This window comes from Mugil cephalus, chromosome 8 (assembly GCF_022458985.1).
Source record: "Mugil cephalus isolate CIBA_MC_2020 chromosome 8, CIBA_Mcephalus_1.1, whole genome shotgun sequence".
Lineage (NCBI taxonomy): Eukaryota > Metazoa > Chordata > Actinopteri > Mugiliformes > Mugilidae > Mugil > Mugil cephalus.
The window spans coordinates 22,253,561-22,273,947 of NC_061777.1; the positions used below are offsets into that span (position 1 = coordinate 22,253,561).

Consider the following 20,387-nt stretch of genomic DNA (forward strand, 5'->3'; position numbering starts at 1 on the left):
TGTGAGCATCAGCCTGGAGGGCACAGACGGCTGCTACTGTACTTCTCAAAATGTGGCCTCGGAGGTTCAGCTCACCAAGTCTACACTTTATTTCCTTTTACGTCTCGTACATACAGGCACGGAGACTTTTGGCCAAAAGGAAAAAAATCGAACCACAACTAGTTGGATGCATTGCTAAAAAGTTGTTGAAAGACACTGAGGGTACTCTTCCACTCTACCCTCTACAGTATCGAGAGAAAAAAAGTCGAAATGCAGTATTGAGAATAAAGCCGAAACATAATGTCAAGAAAAAAGTTGACCTTTCGAGACTATAACAACCAGTGGATGTGACTGCTTCTGCAAAATGCCGTGCAGGCAGTTAGATGAAGTGGTGGAACTGTAGTGCAGACACGGCTTTAGAAACAAAGAAATACTTTCTCTTTTAGCTCATAAACACAGTGTAGTTCTCAGTATTAGGACTTGGCGCTCAGTATTAGACTGTTAGACACAAACTGCGACGAGCTTGGAAGAGGTGGCCTCATCGGTGCGAGTAGAAATAGCAGGCGGGTAATAGAAATAAATGGATAGATAAATATATGGTTGTTATAGTCTCAAAAGGTTGACTCTTTTTCTAGACATTATATTTCAACTTTTTCTTTAACAGTTTGACTTTGACGAAAATAAAAAAATCTTCCTGCTATCATTTTGTTTTTCTTTTTTCTAATGAGTGGCCCTAATACTCTTCCAAAGGAGGATGAACCCTGATTACTGGCTTCTGTTCCTCTGCTGGGATTTTGAGCCTATTGTTGATATGCTAAAAGAAATACTTCTGTCTTTTGCTTTTGCTTTTTCAGCCCGACCACTAGTAATTCTGACCGAATGTATGCATAATTAGGCGTTTATCACTAATTTTATTGCTAATGTATGCTATGGTCACAGCATAGGCCTTTTTGCATAGATTAAATATGCATTGTGGTCGTCGTGTTAAAATGTAAATAGGATGACATGGTAAACCTATATTGCTCAATGAACCCTGAGTTGTACGTGTTCAACTCTAATTAGCAAACATCAGCATAACAATACATGAACTAAAATGGCAAATGTAATTGCGTGTTAACTGAGATTAGCACCTTGCGCTGTATAGTGTTTGCTGTCCTTAAGCTACACAAACACACACACACACACACATATATATATATATTGTAGCATGGCAAACGTATAATATTAGCATGTTGGAGTTAGCATTTATCTGGGTGCAGGTGTTCTGGTGCAGTGTTTTCTTAGTGTTTCTTAGTTTCCTACTCGTTATAGCATCTGTATTTGTCATGTTCCTTCACTCATTTACTCTAGCTTTCCTTTATGCTATGTATAATGTACAGTATTTAGTACAGAGACCGGTAGCTTTCTCAAAAAATGTTTTTGCAAAATACCAGAAAAGCTAATAACTATGGGAAAATGTACACATTGTGCAGCACATACTGGTGTCTTTATGGGACAGGATTTGCCTAAATTGCCTGCCAGAGTGCAACCACAATCAGTACAACCAATGTATTTTGAATTTCTAACATCCATGCATGCGCTTTGGCACCGTCCATCGCTTTGCAATAAAAAGCCAGTCATAGCACAAGCATTACTTTGTAGATCATTTGCACTCAGCTCTGTGTGTTTTCTGTGCATTAATCTGCTCCCCAAAGCCCACCCAGTCCCGGAGGTGACCCGATCAAGATCTGCGCTAGCTGGCTGGGTCCTCAGTGAGAAATGGGCCAGGCTGACATGTGTCAGCCGTGATGAATGAGCAGGTGTTTGGGTCGGTGTTAAGTAAATGGAGTCATTATTGATGACCTCAGAGCTCCCTCTGTGCAGCCAGTATCAGTGATGACTTCCAGGCCTCCGCCGCAGTAAAAGGGGATGCTGTGTTGTGATTCTCTGGGTCGGGGAAGGACTCGCAGCCTCGGGGAACTGGCAGCACCGTCTGCCATGGTGGGGTTAAGTTGAGTAGCCCGGACTGGTGACCTCAAAGAAGGAGGGTCACTGGCACTGGAGCTCTGTAGAGGCCTCAGCGTGGACTGGCTGCCACTTGATCCTGTCATGGGGGTTAAGAGTTGCATCCAACTTTTGTTTATATTGAGAAACAGTAACATTAATCAGTAATGATTAATGTTAATATTACTGTTGAAGCAATAGTAATCCAAGGTCCAAAGTTCATACAACATGTGCAGAGAAATAAGAAAGGGTAATAATTTGAATAAGACCCACTCAGTTGAGTAGAAAGTATGCCACAATAGTTTCTTTGGTTCATTTATTTATATATTTATTTGCCAGTGTTTAAAGAGGAGGTAGCATACTATGTAGTGTGGCTGAGGTGACAATGTTTTCTGTCCGGAGCTCCTCGGCTCTAACATCTACTTAAGATCTACTTTGTGTAAATGCTAATTCAGTTTAGTCACTTGCATGAAAGATCCAGTGCGACTGCATATATACAAAACACATCCAGGAAATATTAATGTTGGCAAACCAACATTCTCAGGGCGACATGTTAACATTTGCTAATTAGCAAAACACACAAGCTACACTTGCAGCTGACAAGACTGTCTTTCATTATGTAGGCATTTCTCATTCCGACCTGATGACAGCACAAGATAGAAAATATTACCAAAGGTGTAATTAGTCCAAGGGGACCAATCCGGAAGTGCAGTTCCTCAAATGGCCACTTGAGGCCGACTCTAAAAGCGAGCCAGTTCCCATAGACCTCCACTTTAAAATGTGTGAATTTACAGCAGAAATAAACATGTTTGGAACCTGGTGCAAAAAGCGATTTCCAACTAAATAGCTGATCTTCCTGTTCTTGACAACTCATCTGTTGTAATTATGTTGGGGCTTAAAGTACGGGGCTGCTTCGAGGTACTCATGAATGAACTCATAAACTCAAACACATTTTCATGGTAAGCCATGAATAAATATCAGTTACACGGAAGAAACATCAGATCCTCGAGGCAAAATCAGGACATGACCAAAGTCAGAAGGATTCGTCAGTTAGGTACCATGAAATTTCCAGCTGAACCAAAATGATGGACCAGTCAGCCCACACTGAAATATCTGTATATAAGTACGCATGCATTCAATGTACATTCTGTGCAGTGCATTCAGATTGTGTTGTATTACAATCTGCACATGGTAAAATTTAAATAAAAACATGTTACAATGTTAATGTCAATGGTTTTGACGTGAGTTCACCGTTCAGCGTTTCCTCCAAGTAGATACTGTCTCCAGGCAGGAAATGTGTTTGTGGAAAACCTGGATGGATGAGGTGTGATATGATCATCGCTCTCTGCTGCAGTTTCTGTTGTCTTTCTCCGTATGAAGAACCGAGCAAGCCCTCTGTCACTGTCACATGGGCCAGATACTGCTATCCAGAAGGACTGAAGGTATTTATCACGTTCAGCATGATATGTGTGTCACTTTATTACACGTCTCTCGGGATAATCTGTGATTTTCATTTACATCAATATGGTTACATAACATGCTCCATCTGTTGCTTACTGCTAGCACAGGGGGGAGACAAACATGCATATCTTTACACAGACAAGAATCTAATTATTCAATTAGGGACTGTATTGAATGAATAACCGATTCACCACAGTTTCCATAATAACAACACAGATCATTACTGCCTCTCTAATGCAATTTAGTGCGACCATGGAGGCCCATCATTCATGGGAACGTACACTTTTTGCTCCCATTATCCTGCAGTAATCTTAAAGTGGCATCATTAATATAAATGACTGTGGAGTGAATGGCTTTTAATATATATTGCATTGATTAAATCAAGGAATCACACATCATTTGCGTTCGCTCGCCCATTAACCAACATATCCTTTCTGACATAAATCTTGTCCCTGACTCTTAATGGAATTGATGAAGAGGTCTTCGTGGTCCGCTGTGAGAAAGTCCTGTTGCCTGTGTAAGTAAATGAAAAAAAAAAAAAAAAAAAAAAAAGTGGGGGTAATACTGAGTTGGGGGAGAAGTAGACAAAGCCTGCTGAGCTCCAGAGGTTAGTCCCCACCACCACCACAAGGCCCACAGGAATGTGTGTGTGTGTGTGTGTGTGTGTGTGTGTGTGTGTGAGTGTGTGAGAGTGCTGGAGGCTGCATTGTTGTCTGTGGTGCATCCTGCTCTGCAAACACTGAAGAGCTGCGATACTCTGAGACTTTGAGGCATGGACTTGAGAAGCAGCCTGTAATGTGGGAGGTCTGGAAATCCAACAGCCAAACAACGCACCATGTGATATAGTTGCTGTTTGTCGTGTGAAAGCAGGAAAAAAAAAAAAAACTCTGTGGTGCAACTGTTTAGTCATGATGATTTTCTTCTCTCTGGAGAAAAAAATAGTACTTTGATCTAGTTAAACAAGGTTGAACATCTTCACTGTTTCCTGTATTCCGCTCTATTGGATGAACTATTTTCAGTGTGTGTGTGTGTTGTCCTTGGTCTCTGCTTCAGACTTCAGATTTCTCTGCTGTATACTCTTTTTTCACTTCCATTCTGTTTGCAAAACTTTGAAAGCTTGAGAGGTTAAGTGGAGGCAAGGCCGCTAACATTAACAACTATGCTAACTTTCCACAAGTTTACAGCTTTCAGGCTTTTTAAAAGTTATTTATTTATTTATATGTAGGTAGATCATTTTGACTTGGTCGTTGAAAGCCAAAAAGTGCGGGAACCCCCTGGGCTTCATCGTTGTATGACATACAGTATTAAGAAACATCGTTATACCAACCATCAGCTGGATTTTAGCTCTCTTCTACATTCCTGTTGGACAGATTGAATGAGTGTGTTGTACGATATCTTTACACTGCAAAATAAGACTTATTTTAGGCAATCAATTTAGGTCTTTTGTTATCTTAACCTCAGAATAAAATAAGTGTGGCAGGTACGGCTATTGTTACTTTGAGGTAGTGTCAAACTTTAATCATTCATTTTTTGTCTTTTGATTGTTGGTTCTCTAGTTGTTGACACGTTGTTCCTGTCGCCGTCTTAATGACCCAAACCTACTGTTTGATGAAGCTACTCACTGCATGTCTGTAAGTAAGACACAGGTGTGTCAGGGGTGCTCCTCCTTTACCTCTCTGTGTTTCATTACTGGCTCCTTCTCTGTTCTACTCCGCGGTGATAAAGTCAAAGCACTTTGTCGATGTTAAATCTGTTTCAAATTTGCATACACTTGAAGCGACTGTTAACCACAGCAGGACAATTGATTTGTCAAACAAAGTAATTTCCCTCCCCGTGGCAGCGTACAAGTGTACTCTGCAGCACTCTTAAGCACTTCTCAGTTCAAGTGAAGGAGATTCTGGAGTGATTTCAGGCAGGAGGAGCGCAAGAGGTGTCTGGCTTGACTTCCAGCTCAGCGCCCACAAACTACACTTCACCTTCCAGCTGCTCTCTGTCCCTTCGGATTCAAGGCAGGGGCCACGGGGAGGGACGGAGGAAAGAGGAGGGGTTTGGGTGGTGGTTAGTGGACGGGTGGGGGCACGCTCTTGGGTGTATAGGCCCTGGAAATTTCCGTTGTATGTTTCAGTTCTTTTCAGGATGGGAGGGGTTCGCAGTTGGACTTTAGGTGTGTGTATGTGTGTTAGGGTGGGGTGGGGGGGGCTTGAATTTGGGTCTGGGGACTTGGCAACCAGCCAGCCACAGCAGGAAGCTTTTGCTAGTTTCACACGGACAAAAAAAAAAAAAAAAAGGTAGTGGACACTGCTTGGTTATCTGAGCCTAGCACTCCAGTCTTCACCCCAAAAAAGCGAAGAAAACAGGAACTCATAAATGTGGTGTTGGAGGAGGCACGGACTGACTGCTGCTTTCTTACAGCTGCACTCCGCGCCCACACTTCCTTATTTTTGCATTGAAAAAGTAATTTGATAATGTCCTTTTCTCCAGATCTCGTGTGCAAACCTGACTTTTTCCTTTGTATGGGACAAGTCCAAGCTGCCGAGCATTCATTGTGGGTTAATGTTAAATTAGTCATGTGTCAAGTGGCCTTGTTTACTTGGAAAGCGTCACCTCAGCTGGACTCGGTGTGTAAACATCCTCATTTAGCGAATCTAAACAGGCAATCAATCAGGCCCTATTTTAGGAACGTTTAACAACAGGGATCCTGACATGTAACCGCAGAAAAAAAATCATTTGAATGGAAACAGCAATAGTCTGCGTAGCCACCTCACAATTAAAAGGCTGGTATCAAAACAACAGCAGAAGCAATAAAACAAGCGCTATAATTGTAGCATGCAAGCTTTTTTTTTCCTCTTTTTTTTTTTTTTTTTATAACTTAGGCAATGTTGTAAGTTTATTTGGCTTGGCAAAAGTCCAACCCTCAAACCCAGAGGCAGGAAGAAGTGGAGCAGAGCCAGAGCCAGGGGGCCCGCAGAGCGGCGGGAGGTGCTGCTGTGCATCAGGTGGAAGGGATATATGTGTGTGTGTTTGTGTGTGTGTGTGTGGAGAGGGGAGGGTTGCTGGGGGCAGGTGGAAACTGGTGCTTCTTGCTGGAGGCTCAGGGCCCCTAGCAGGTGGATGCTCGGAGAATAGAAATTTAAAAATAAAAAGGAGGGATTAGGGGGATGAAAGGAAGCTATGGATTACCCGTCTCCTCTTCTGCACAAAAGACAGACAACAAGCCATGGGTCGCTTCATACGACGCCCGTTTGCCGATGGACGCAAAATTCATTGGTCAGTGACACTTGCCCACTTTTTTTACACAAAAGACGTGACCAGAAACAGATACATTTACATGCAGTGTAGCAGTGGGAAAAAGTTGCACAAGCAAACTGGGGATGTTTTGGGGACATACAGATGTGTGTGAGTAAAATGCAGAGGCCAAATGTAGAAAATAAAATGAAAAGTACCTGTGACTTCAGAATAGTTTAGAGGTGGAGGAAAAGAAATTTGACACATAGTTCCATATATCTAAAAATACACTTGTTTGTTGTCAAGAAAGGAAGCGTTCCTCTTTACCTGAGGAGTTTACATCAGCAAACTCGGCTCCTTCTTTCAGATCATGTCTCAAATCTAAAAATGAAATACTTCCTTGTTTGTATGCTTTTTTTAAAAAATCTCTTTTATTTTAACAGTTTTGTTATCTATTATTGTGTATTATTTTTAGGTGTTGTAAACTATTTTAGTTTTTGTTCTGTGCTGTGCAACTATCTAAGTGTATTATTGTTACAAGTTTATGAAGAGTTAGATGAATAGATCATTACAGTTTGGTTGCCTAAGCTTTAACAACTTACAAGTTTACTGGAAACTGCTAGCTCTGTTCAAAGTTATGAAAATCCACGACTGGCACTCGTTAAAGTACTAAAAACATGTTGTAAAATAAAAACTTTAGTGTGTAAAAAATTATGCCTTACGGCCAAGGGTAGGGCGGTTAATAGGGAGCAGTGACTCTGTCAAGTCCCTGAGGTTCTCCTGGCAACCCACAAGCAATAAAACATACTTCAGGAAGTCGCTGCTCCTCTATAGGCTCCTGTAAAGTTATGTTTGCACTCCTGTACAAACACTAATATGTTAGCTGCAATTTGTTTCCCCTTGTTTCCGGAGTTTAAGCTAAGCTAACAAGTTGTTAGTTGTGGCATGATTTCAAAAAAGTGAGTGGGAAATTTCCAAAATCTCACACATACTATTTTAACGTTGAGTCAGTAAAGAAAACGATTGTCTGTCAACTAAGGATGTATGTAGAAACACACAGGCATACCTAAAAACATACATTATATTGCATTATGGAGTTAAATCATAAATATTTGTAACATTTTATAAGCTGAGTAATCCAATGGAAAATGTGCATAAATTATAACTGAGACTGTTTACACCCAAGTCCTCACTCACAGAAAAAAAGTAGCTCTAATAGAAAAAGTTCTTCAGGTTGTGCTCTGCCTCCTTTTATCTGACTGAAAATCAATAGGCTCTTATCAAAATAACAGTGAACCGGCTCCCTGCTCGTCTGCTCTGGCTCTTCACCCTGGCTAGTTTGTTTTGTGTTGTTGTGCGCTGGTGAACATGGCCTCTGCTGTGGATCCCGGTACACAACATTATTTATTCATGGCCGGGAACGATAGATGTGGTGCAAGCTTCTCCAGAGTATTGTCCATCTGTTAGCCAGCCTACTGTACACGCTAATGTAATATGAGTCCTCAGGAGGCGTACTAATAGCCGTTCACGTGTTAACACTCCACACTATTTATCTGTGTAATAACACTACCGTTAATTATAATTAGTGCCCTGTCGTTGGAATGTGATTTATCTCTCCCTGAAGAAGAGCAATATCAACAGCGAGCAAAGTGTGACCTTACCGGTTTTATTTGATCACCGTCGCACTGACAGCAGTTCACCCTCTCACAAGACACCTCTAACATGGGAAAACATCAGGACTAATTGCTCCCTATAAGACACTCTATAATCAGCCTCTGAGGACTGCTGTACACATCATTTTACACAATGCTGCAGATAATTTAATTTCCACCCAGGGAGGTTTCGGCCTAAGCCTGTAATAGAAAAATAAGATTGCTGCCAGATATCCAACACAAGAGCCCCTGTATCAAAATGATCACAAAATCAGTTTTCCCCTATTGATCGTTTTTCTAAAATGTAACCCAGTCTTCCCCGTGGCAGATTTGTGAATTAAACTGTGACATGTGGGACTTTATCCATCAATAACAGTCTCTCACTTTTGTGGATTTTAATTTTCCGCACACACATTAGGGATCAGAGTGTCCATAAAGAGTGCATAATCAGTGCAGATTAAACTTGAATCGAGCCCGCAGCAGATTCATGTGCACTGACAGCGATACCTTTACATTAGGCTGCTTCCGGTTGTCACTGAATGCTGTAATTGATGTGGCACCGAGAGCTGCCTCCTTTCTCCAAACATAAATTATAAGGAAAAGGTGTTAGACTGAGCTGTCATTTAATGAGATGTAACAAAGTGGTTCGGCTGCAGACAGTTTATGTAATCATTTCCTTTGGTGAAAAGATAAATCTCAGCTTCGCAGCCTCATGAGCAATGCATCATTAGACTACTCTGCACAGGCAGATAATAACACGCTTTTATCGTGGATTGTAATACTCCAGTTAGCTACACCGCAACATCTGATCATCTCTTGGGTGTCAGTGTGTGGCGGCTCGCTTTCCATCTCCAGCTTAAGGAAGACACAGCTTCTACAATAGACTGCAGTGTGGAGGGGTGTCTCACTTTGATCTTTAAATACCCTCTAACGTTAAGGCACGCTCATTGGCTTTGATTTTTTTTTTCTTTTTTTCTTTTTTTTTTTTTACAACTCCTGGGCAAAATGCAGACGCTCCCTTGAATCTCCTCCGAGCTGTAGTACAGCGGAGAATGCGTGAACAACTATCCTGTCTTTTTATTTTTTATTTGCCTCCTCCCTCCACCACCACCACCATCTGTCCCTTTCTTCCATTTCATGTGCTCAAGCAATATCCACACCCCTCTCATAGCAACAGCACGCCGCCGCCGCCCCCGCGCCTTGCAGTGAATTTTTCTTCCCCTGGATCTTCGCCTCGCACCATGCAGACGGTCCCTTGGCCTTGCCTCCTGACGGTTCCCTGTTCCCCCCTCCCCCACCAGCCGTGCTCCTGTTTCACTCAAAGATGGCGTCGGCTCTAGAGCCCCTGGTCTCTGGCTGCATTTTCAGGCTTGTTGTTGTCTTCGTTTCGCACGGTTTTGGCACCTTCTCCTCGGCGGCTCGACGCGGAATTCCGGTGAGTATCAGCGGAAGCCGGATGGGGAGACGTGAGATTTTTTTTCCACGGCCCGCTTTTAGCCGAGCTCCCCCCTCGGCAAAACCAGAACCGGACCAGCTCTGGCTTTCCGGGGAACCGCGAGAGGTAGAGGGGAGAGTGGGGTACGGAGGGATGGTGATCGCGGAGGTGGGTGTGGGGGGTGGTATGGAGGGAGGGGGGAGCCGAGGCCTAGCTACTCCGCTCTAGCGGCCTTGTCTTCTCCGCACCGCAGGCTGTATCGTTACGTGGGAGGGCGGCTGGCGGAGGGAGGAAGTCGGCGAGGTGGGGACCGCTTGTAGGGAGACGTCTGAGCGGGCTGAGGCTCCTCGCCCATGCCGAAGGCTGAGAACTAGGCCGCGGAGCGTGTCCCGCTGCAGAATCCGCCACTCGGATGTCTTCTATGTTGCTCTTGCCCGCTAGCCGAGATATGGCCGTCTGCAAGTTGCATTGTGCCTTTTTACGAGGCCTCAATCTCACGTTAATATCTGCACGACTTTCAGAGTGAAGCTATTCGCCGTGTTTGCTGCAGTGTAAAGGTTTGTGTCGTTGGAGGCGTCGGCCGAAGGGGAAATGTTGTCTTTAGTGCCGGGCCGCTGGCTAACCTCCCGTTTCACGCTGTTTACATTTCGGGTTTAGTCAGATAATGGTAGCGTTAGCTCCTCGGCTAGCTCCTAACGTTAGCTCACTTAACAACAAGCAGGTAGCGGGAAGGTTTGTTGTTACACACTTCGCCGCCTGACATAATATCAGCGAAAGTAAACAGCACGTCAGGAAGCTGTACGATAGTTGACTTGGCTTTGATTTTTAGCCAGCCTCTCGGCTAATGTTTGCTAACTGCTCCTGTGCTTTGGCTCTATCGTGTTTACGTTAGCAACCCAACTGTCCCGAGTTGTCAACTTTTCAGTTATTAGGCGACGTTGACCATTTACTTAATAATTTGCACCACTCTGTGATATATCTGTGCTATTGCTATAGCTTATTAGATGTTGTGGTCACATATTTTTGCCTTTTCTTCTTTTAATAACCATAAAATAAGCGAACTGCATAATTGTTTACAAAATAATACACAGGCTAATTAGTGGTAGACGAGTGCTTTTCCTTCTTCCTAATTTCCAAGTTAACATCCTGAATTCAAGAACATGGTGGTGGAGTTTCTAAGGGAAAGCATGGCTTTGTTTACATAATGTGTGAGGAAACATAAGGTAGTGAGCCAGTGTTGTTTAAAAGCTCTACCCTCTCTGCAGTCAATTGTATCTCGTTCAAATTAATCATAAGCTTAAGGTCGCCGTGATAGTTGGTTCACTATTTAACGTAAATAGTTTTCACCTTTATTCTATAGTGTTTCTCTAACCTCTGTCTGTCTCTGGTGTTTTCTTTTTTTTTGCCACAGTTTTTGTCAGCTGCTGGAGTGCAGTAGGCATGAAGGTGATCAGCCCTGGCTGCTCCCTGGGGTGAGATATCTGTTCCATCCCAGAGCTGAGAAGGCCAGACTGCTGGAGGAGCAGAAGAGAGCAAAACGGGAAAAGAGAAGGCGAGGAGACTTGGATGGAGAGGAAAATCATCTTCTTCTAGAGTGCTGTTATCCACATGAGAGTATTTGCTGTATTGCTCCGGCTTTTATCACTAAAAACACTAATTTCATGTCCTGGAGGTCATGGTCGTCTCCCACCACTCCCATTGAAAATTAGTTTGTTTGCCAGTGGCAGGAAACTAAATAGGTGTTATTACCTGTGTACAGGTTTTGTGTCACTCTAAGTGGGAAACACCTCAAATTTGTGAAAGGCCCTCTTTTCATCAAGATCTACTCTACTACTGTCTTGTCCATTGTGAGTACATTGCTAATAGACCTGCTACCTCCTCCACTCCCCCTGCTTCTTGCCAGGGATTTTCACCTGGCCAGGAGAGGGTGGTGGGTGGACCAAAATTTATTTGGTGGACGGTTGGCCCGTGCGGTTTCTGCTATGATCAGCTGCTCCTTTCCGTGCTGTTCACACTCGGCTTCTGAGGGACTCTCTGTGCGACCCCAGGACAAGGGATAGTAAGCAGTTAGAGGGCAAACGGGAAGAAGAGGCGGCGGCGCTACGGCGCAGGCCCGGTATTTCCTTGGCTTACAATATACATTTTTTTGTGTGCGGTCATTGCAGTAAGGCCCCAGGGCCTCTGCACTCTCCGAGACCGCAGCCATGGTGAAACTGGCAAACCCAACGTACACTCAATGGATCCTAGAGGCCATCAAAAAAGTGAAGAAGCAGAAACAGCGACCATCAGAGGAGCGCATATGCAATGCAGTTTCCATGTCCCATGGTCTGGACCGCAAAACGGTTTTAGAGCAATTAGAACTTAGTGTCAAGGATGGTACCATACTTAAGGTCACCAACAAAGGTCTCAACTCCTACAAGGACCCAGAAAACCCGGGGCGCCTGGCTCCGCCAAAGCTCAAGGGGGGTGGAAGCTCTGGAGGAGGAAGTGGAGGAGGTGGCGGCGGAAGCAGCAGTGGTGGCGGTAGCTCTCACTCCCATTCGGGGAAGAAACCAGGGCTCGACTGGAACAAGCTCATAAAGCGGGCACTGGAGGGTCTTCATGAGCCAGGCGGCTCCAGCTTAAAGAACATTGAGCGCTTTCTCAAGTGTCAGGCTGACGTAGCGGCCTACCTGTCGAGCAGCGGCTCTGTGGGATCTGGCCTCTTCCACCAGCAGTTGAGGGTCGCCCTGAAGAGGGCTGTGGCCCACGGACGCGTTGCCAAGCAGGGTCCACTGTTCCAGCTCATCAGCCGCAGCAGCTCCCAGGATGACGGGACTGGGACGGTGTCTTTGGAATCACTTCCACCTGTCAGGTTGCTGCCACATGAGAAAGACAAGGTAATGTCTCTGCACAACACAAACAAACATGCAGAACTCTGTTCGTGAACTTGGACACATTGATAAAGTACATTAGCAAAGTAAATATCCTGTCACATTTATGATCAGCACACAGGTGTGATATTTACTATTTGGCTGTGCCAAGTGTTTTTTTTTTTTTTTTTTTTTTATGTGACAGATCCTGTATAACACTGTTGCCATTGTTTGTTGCTAATCTCAGAGGTGTATTTGACATCTGGATCAAGATATAAAAAAAATAAATGGTTGTAAAGCACACTGTTGAATGCTGGCATCAGATGGTACTGATAAAATCGCGGATATCCTGTTCAAACAACAACTGCAGTTGAGGCTGTTGTGACAAGAAATTAAGATGCCTGACATGCTTCTAAGTTAAGAACTTGAACTGTAAATGTTTCCGTCTGAGTCTCTTTTTTTTTCTATAATCCCCGCAACAGATATTCTTGTTGCATAATAGTGCAACTTGTGCACTTGCAGAATGGTATAGTTATCAACAACCAACACCTGAGACGTTGCCACTGCATTTTCTCTGTTTGTTCAGACTGGCCGTGCCATACAAGGCTGTGATTTACTAGAGGATAGTACGGCCTTTGATGCTGTGAATGTCAGTTGCAAGTTTTTTCCCTCCCATTATCTGCAACTATGCACACAACTACTAAACCCGCGCTGTGCAGTGTCATGTTGCTTCTTTGGGTGGACGTGTGAGTGACATAGTCCCAGGTGTTTGTGCTGTGTTCTAGGCGGCACTGCTGGAGTGATGCTGGGTGGGCGGCTGGTGGGACAATTTTTCAGCGGCATAGGAGGAGTAGGTCAGGGGAGAGAGTTGCATGGCTCCCAGCCTCCCGCAGTGAGTGTAGACCAGCTGCAGGGCTGCTCTCAGCCAGGAGCTGTCAGGAGATGGAAGGAAGAAAGAAAGGAAGTGAGGGACGGGGAGGCACATAGACAAGCAAGAGAGAGGTGGTCTGTAGTGGTGCCAGAGGGAGAGGCCTGGATGACGCAAGCTCCGGGCCGCTGTAACCAGAACGGGGAAAAAGGCAGAGACGTAGCAGGAGAAGAAAGTGAGGGAGACAGAATGAGTTAGAGAGAGAGAGCGGGAGAGGGAGAGGCAGACATGCAGGCGACAGAGGAGAGAGGGAACACACCCACTTTTGTAACCTGATCAGAGAGCAGCCAGCTGCTAACCTCTAGTTCTTAGGGCCATACACACTCAAACCCATACTGTTGCATGCAAAGAAAGAAACGCACTTGATACCACAAACGCATACTATTTACATGTCATGAATCCATTTTGTCAGATGTGCAGACACACAAAGTATACATTCCTGCAGCCAGCTTGTAAGAAGAGCGTCACTCTAGTAACTGCAAGCCAAGCGGGCCCTTCATGCGATCATTCATATCAGACAGCCCTTTGATCCGGAGGACAGTAGACTGGTCCGTGCCACTGTTTTGACTGCCATTTGGCTTTGTCTGGCCTGTGTGTGGGTGTGTGTACATGTCTGTGCAGCCACGGGGGCTCCCGGTATGGACACCCACACACGTACATGCACACAGAGAGCAGGATTAGCCTAGAGAGCAGGCTGCAGTCACATGGGGCCTGGCTCACACAGTGACCTGCTTGGCTGCAGATGGTCCACCTCTTAAGAAGAACAGAGATCAGCCTCCTCCTCCTTCTGACTCAGCTACTGATCAGCCTACTACACTGTCTCCCAGGCAAATGCAAACACAAACACAGTAAAGCATACCTCAGTGTAAATACATTGTTTCTACTTCTAATCTGTGTGTTGTGCACCATGTGGGTTCATTTTTGCATTAAGAGCTTAAACAGCTCTTGTGCATAGGGGGTCTTTGGTGTTTCTCTGTGAGGTGTTGGGGTAGATACAACACGGAGAAGCTGCTGCAGCAGCGAAGAAGTTGACATCTGTGTCTGGCATTCACACAGTCCTTTTTACTGTTCCCTGCTCTTTCTTGTGATGATGCCTTGATATATCTCTTCATCAGAAGCAGCTTTATTGGCCCTCAATCATGTGTGTGCGAGTGTGGCTAGTTGTTGTGTTCTTGATGTGCAAGTGGCGTATGTGTCAGAGAAATGAAACTGTGCGCACTAAAGACAGGCGGGTATTGCATGATCGGTCTCCTCCTCTCACAGCTTTTCTATTGGCGCATCATGGCCATATTTCCCCGCATGATTGCCAACAGTTATGATTTCCCAAGGAAAGGGGGAGAGAGAGTGTGAGTAAAGGCAGAGGGGGAGGGAAAATCAAAACAAATGGCTAAGCACTAGCTTTGACCCCATTTGTGGGGAGATTTGTGTACTCAACGCGCCAATGTTTGCATCAGGGTGCTCCATTCAGACGGGATCCCAGACCCTATTTCTGTCTCTCTGTCTCCCCCCTTCTCACCCTAATTGAGTACCATTGCCAGGTCATGAAGGGGGAGGAGAATGGGGGAGCCAAGTCATCTAGGGGTCATGGATATATAGATGGCAAACCTCATTGCCTCCCTGAGCGCCCGTTAGCTCTGTGAGGCTACGGCCATTAGGTGGGATGGGCTGAGCTTTTGTGTATATATCTGTGTGGGTATATAGTTTTGTGTGCGAGTGTGCTTGTGTGATATTCATCCTGTCATAATAGGCGAGAGCAATCTTCCTGCCCTGTGGTTGCCCTCTCCCCAACAGCTGGAGCGGGGTGAACCGGAGTTCTCAATGTCGCCGTGCAGTGTCACGGCGAGGACGTGTGAAAAAAAAAAAAAAAAAACGGGACTTTCGAACAACATGCAAAGCTACATTGTGTCCGTACACTGCGTTGTGGTCCATTGACCTCATAACAGGTTTGGCTAATGTTAGCATCATGGAAGCTAATGGTTCAGTGCAGTAGTGCTGCTCCATTAGGCATGGCTTGTTATGAACTGTAATGGATAGATTTATCCAGTGTAATTCACTCCACTTTGCCCATATTGAATCGACCCCAACCTGTCTCCATAACTTCACACACATTACCCCGCTTGAGCTGTCTCAAGGTGAAGACATCACGTATTGTCACTCAGAGGACAGTGAATACATAATGCCCTCAGACATTGATTATATGCCTTGGGTGAAACCTGCCTCTGTGAATACTCTACCTCTTCCTCTTTTTCTCTCCCTCACCTTTCCCATCCCCCCGTTGCTGCTACATAATGCTATGGAGTCACAGGAGAGGATTTTCTATGTTTGCTGGGTGGATGGAAACATTCCCAGGGTTAGCAAGGCACCGCAGGAATGCTGGGAAAATGACTCATTTGGGTGCTGTGAAATGGTCTCCCCGTGGTCAGCTTTTTTTTTGAATTTGAGATTTTAGACTGATGCATCTTTCACAGAGTTAAACTCGGAGCGATTCTTCGGTTCTGCCTTCTATTTCCGTGGCAAGCGTTGAGGGCAAGTTACCATTTTTCTAAAGCCAGGGCCTCAGTTGACCTGTTATTAGTGTCTTGAAGTTAAAAAGAGCCTGTCCCCGTACCTCCGTCTTTGTCGCCACAAGCCTAGTTCTTGTTTGACACTTGGTGGCACATATCATTGAAGGAATGGAAACTCGGCCAAGCTTTTGCTTATTAAAAGGGTCTACTCGTGCAAATGAAGGGACTGCTTGAATAATAGGTTATTTAATGGTTAGAAGATTAATTCAGACTATGCTGCTAAAGTGAAAATCAAGTTTAGTACAATGTGTTGGACAGCTGCTCAGACAAAATGTGGTTGTTTCACCATCTTTTCTGACTTTTTATGCATCAAATGCATCAGTAAATGGAGAAAATAATCTGCAACTTAACGATTATTAGTTTGACCTTAAATCAGTAGAAAGTGGCAGTTGTTGTATCAATGGCTTTTGCTATTGCTTCGTCTTATTGCTGCTGCCACACCAGAAGAACCAGAATTTCTTCACAACCGTCGTTTTTTTTTTTTTTTTTTTTTTTTGCCGTCAGCGGTGTATTTGGACTACCTTTGTTCTTTCTGTAGAAGAGATGGCATTGCATCTCTTTGCAGTAATTTCTTTTGTGCTTGGCATTTTAAGTACTCCGTAGACACTGTTTACACACTTACAATGGTTTCTATTTTAAAGCCTATTTGACCACTATGAGCAGAAAAACCTACAACTGATGCAGGTGGCCACGAGTCTACAGAAGGAGCATTAGCAGTAGTGCCGTCGCCCATCGGGAGCAGTTAGCCCGAGCTCACCGCTGACTGTGATGTGAATGGCATTTGGCACGGGAAGTGTAGCTGTGTGAGGCCTTGCGTATGGCTAACCTCACCACCCTACAAATAGAGCCAATGTGTGGAGCAGCTGTGGAAGTGACGGCTGGAGTCCGGCCAGGCCCGCTCCGTTTGATGCTGTGATTTAGCTTTGTGCTCCCTGGCTAACCTCGACTTTAATGGAGGTTGATGCTTGGCCGAGGGGAGGTTCACGTTGGCGCAACACTTTATTACAACTTCCTCAGGTTGTTGTAGATCTCACACAAAAAAAAAGGCAAAGTGGTTATTTTCAAGTCATTACCTGGCTGGAGGGGCTACGGGGATTTCATATTTGAGATGTTTACTCTTTGCCTCAGCCGATGTCATCCATGCATGTAAATGGCTCATCAGGGTTGTGTATACTAGCGCTTAGATCATGATTTGATGGATTTGATAGATGATGATTTTTGGAATAATTGCACATGTGTTGGTTTGTTGTCTCTGCTCGCACGGCATGTTCTGTAACGGTGATCAATGAGTTTGTGTTGGAGGTGGGGGCGCGCGTACGGGAGGTTGGGGAGGGCAGCTGAGATTGGGCTCCCATGTTAATGAGATCCTTGACTTGAGACGAGACAAGGACAACAGCAATGCTTTTTCTCTTTCTGTTTTCTCCCATTGCCTTTTATTCCCCCCCTCCTCTTCCATTTCCCTCTTCTCCTTCCGTCCTGCCTCCTTTGTTCTCTCCTTACTGTCTCACTCTCCTGTACTCTCTTTGGATAAGAGAAGTCGCCGTGTAAAGAGGAAACCGGGTCAAGATCAGCAGTGGTTTCTATAACCTATTATCTTCCTGTTAAAGGGTTTAGATAATGCAAAGTGTTGCTTCAAGTATTCATTTCAGACATTTGAATGGAAAACAAAGCGCTCGCAAGCATTGAATCTCAGTGACACAGAAAAGGAAAGAAAGAGTATGTTTAAATACTGAGTTTAGGAGATACATAGAACGCAGGTGGGTGTGTCACATCGTGTTGTCTTCTGTTTGTGTTTAGGTGTGTTTATAGTGAAGCCTGTTCCTTGTAAGACAGGTTTGTTTGGAGTTAAGGCGACGTTTCCAGGCCACCCTCTCAGTACAACTAGTTGTTAACAGTTACCATGAGGTGTGTCTTTTTCTCTAGCAGAGCCCTTTGCCCTCCGAAAATCTTATTTATATTGAGGAAAAAGATGCCAAAACCTGTGTATGTGCTTAAACTAGATCTGCACCCACATTAAGCACCGTGTTGTAAGAGCGGTTCTGGCAACTGACGGCAGCTGAGGTAGAAAAAGGTTGAAAAAGGGAGGAAAAACGTCTCTCTGGAGGAATTTTGAGGATTGTGTTTCGCTGTTCCAATATCGCTGTCATGAAGGAAGGATTAGCTTTTCATTTTTTCGTATCTGTTGGGGATTAACTTACAGTGGCAGCCAGTAACTGAAGCCTCACTGTAGTGTGGGTCTCTATACGAGGTGTGTGAAAAGGCAACGCTTACTGGAGCGCTCACGGAGCGAGCGGGAGCGGTTGACCTCCTCCAGCGGGGAAAGGGTTAAACGTCAAGAATGATTGAGGTGTTGGTCGCACGCAGGCTGCTCCGAGGACTGCTGCTGCACATTTTCTCTTTCTTTTACGCTTTCCATTTCCTCCCCGCTCTTGCCTTTGGATTGTTATTTTTTTCCTCGCTCTGTCTTTTTTTTTTTTCTCACTCCTTGTCCTTTCTCCACGCGGCTGACTTCCATTTCTCTTCAGTGATTTAGCTGGTTAGTTTCGTAGGCCAGCGTTCTTTTCCGTTTACATGTTCAGATCGTACGGTGATAAATACCTGTTTGTGTGAAACCATTACACAACTGCTGTTTTCTATTTTTCATTTGCCCATTATCGTTGCACATGTAAAGACTTTTGATATTTAGAAAGCCAGTGTTTATTCATTGATCCACTAGTAAGCCTCCACCTTCCTCTCTGCACCCTGCATGTCTCTGCTTATCTGCCTCTCTCTCCACCGCTCATTCTCTCTCTGTTTACCTCCTGCTTCCCTTAACTCTCTCGCCGCATCCCTTTTGTGTGTCTCTCTGAGTCCCTGTGTTATGTGAGGTGGGTAAGGAGTAGCGGAGGGTGTTGGAAGCAGCCTGAGTCAGAAGGAAATGAACCCAATAAATCAAACTCTTGTCCCTGTCTCCTCACTGCCAGGACACGCTGCCTGCCTACCTGCCTTTCTCTCTGCAGCTACACTGTTGTGCTGTGGAAAACCTCAAAACACCAACTTCACTGAATGTCATGTTGGTGTTTTTTTACCATATGAATATGTTACAGAGAGCATATTATAGGAATACCTACAACGTTGTTTTGAATGATTTATTAATTCCAAACTATCCAGTAGTTAATCTGTATTGATTGGTGTATCAATTTGTGTATTCATCTTTGTCTAGAGGGCTGTGCTGGAATACAAATACTCAAGTAATTTTATCTTCTTTCCTATGGAAGTATTATAAGGTGTAAGGGTATTTTGAGAAGTAAATGATCTCAAAATAAAGGCTTTTTAATTAGAGGTCGACATACCGTTAGGTGAAGATGCTCTTAATTTTGCATATGATGTTTATTAGAGAATCTTATGGCTCCATTCATTACGAAGTGTTACATGTCAGTGTTTTATTAAACGTAAGCCGTTGAGAACGAGCTAGCACCCGCCTGTCCTTTCTCCCAGCCTAAGACGGTGGAAAACCTGGCCTTCCTGCAGATAGAGAAACACAAGGGGAAGGGTGGACTGGGGTTGCTAGTTAGCAATGACTCAACTTTGTAAATAAAGAATTTGCATATAGGACATTTAACTTCTGCATCCTGTCTTTTTCCTCAAAAGATTAAAAAACAGTTGTGAGATTTTTTTCCTGCCTCCTCAGTGTTGTCACCTTTTTTTTTTTTTACGATCTGTTTGTATCCTTGTTTTGTAATAGTGGTTTGCCATGTGATTACAGTATCTGCCTTATTAAACATTATACATTATTGCAGGCCTGGAGCTTACTTCCTGGTAAGATTAAAAGTGCCGGCAGATGTGTTTTTGAAAGGAGAATAATATACTTGTGTTACTAGCCTCAAATTACTAACTGACGCAGTCTTAGCAAAACATGATGTTTTGTGTGTGTGTGTGTTTCCTTGTGTTGTGATACTGCAAACACACTTAGGAAGTGTCGACAATGAAAAATGTTACTTGACTCAGATTATTATGTATCTTTCAAAGTCTTAAAAGATTTGGCTTTTTGTTGTGTCTCTAAAGCATTTTTATTCCCCACACTATTTTATGTTCTATAGTATTACCTCAGAGTAATTAGTGAGGTAATTAGGCTTGTTACTGAGCACAAAAGGAGGAAGTAAAAGTGAAAACAGATCAGTGCAGATTTATCTTAATTAAGTCTAACTATAAAACGCAAAGTGCTGAATATTTCATTAAGGTGTGGGCACTGTGACACTCCTAACTGTCAGGCTTTGTGACTTCTGGGAGGTAAGAGCAATTTGTCAAGTTTTTGGGATTAGATTTTAT

The 20,387-nt window shown here is 44.2% G+C and overlaps 1 protein-coding gene across 2 annotated transcripts in view; it reads left to right on the forward strand.

Moving 5' to 3' along the window:
- The first annotated feature begins 8,036 nt into the window (after window positions 1-8,036).
- The window catches only part of kat6a (K(lysine) acetyltransferase 6A), a 30,905-nt gene continuing 18,554 nt past the window's right edge, over window positions 8,037-20,387 (forward strand). Inside the window, exons 1-2 of one of the 2 annotated variants that reach the window (XM_047590993.1) lie at window positions 8,037-9,735; window positions 11,147-12,614. In XM_047590993.1, coding sequence (XP_047446949.1) covers window positions 11,940-12,614 — 675 coding nt within the window. In that variant the 5' untranslated portion in view covers window positions 8,037-9,735; window positions 11,147-11,939. The remainder of the gene's footprint in view (window positions 9,736-11,146; window positions 12,615-20,387) is intronic. The other variant, XM_047590992.1, reaches the window with a different exon arrangement.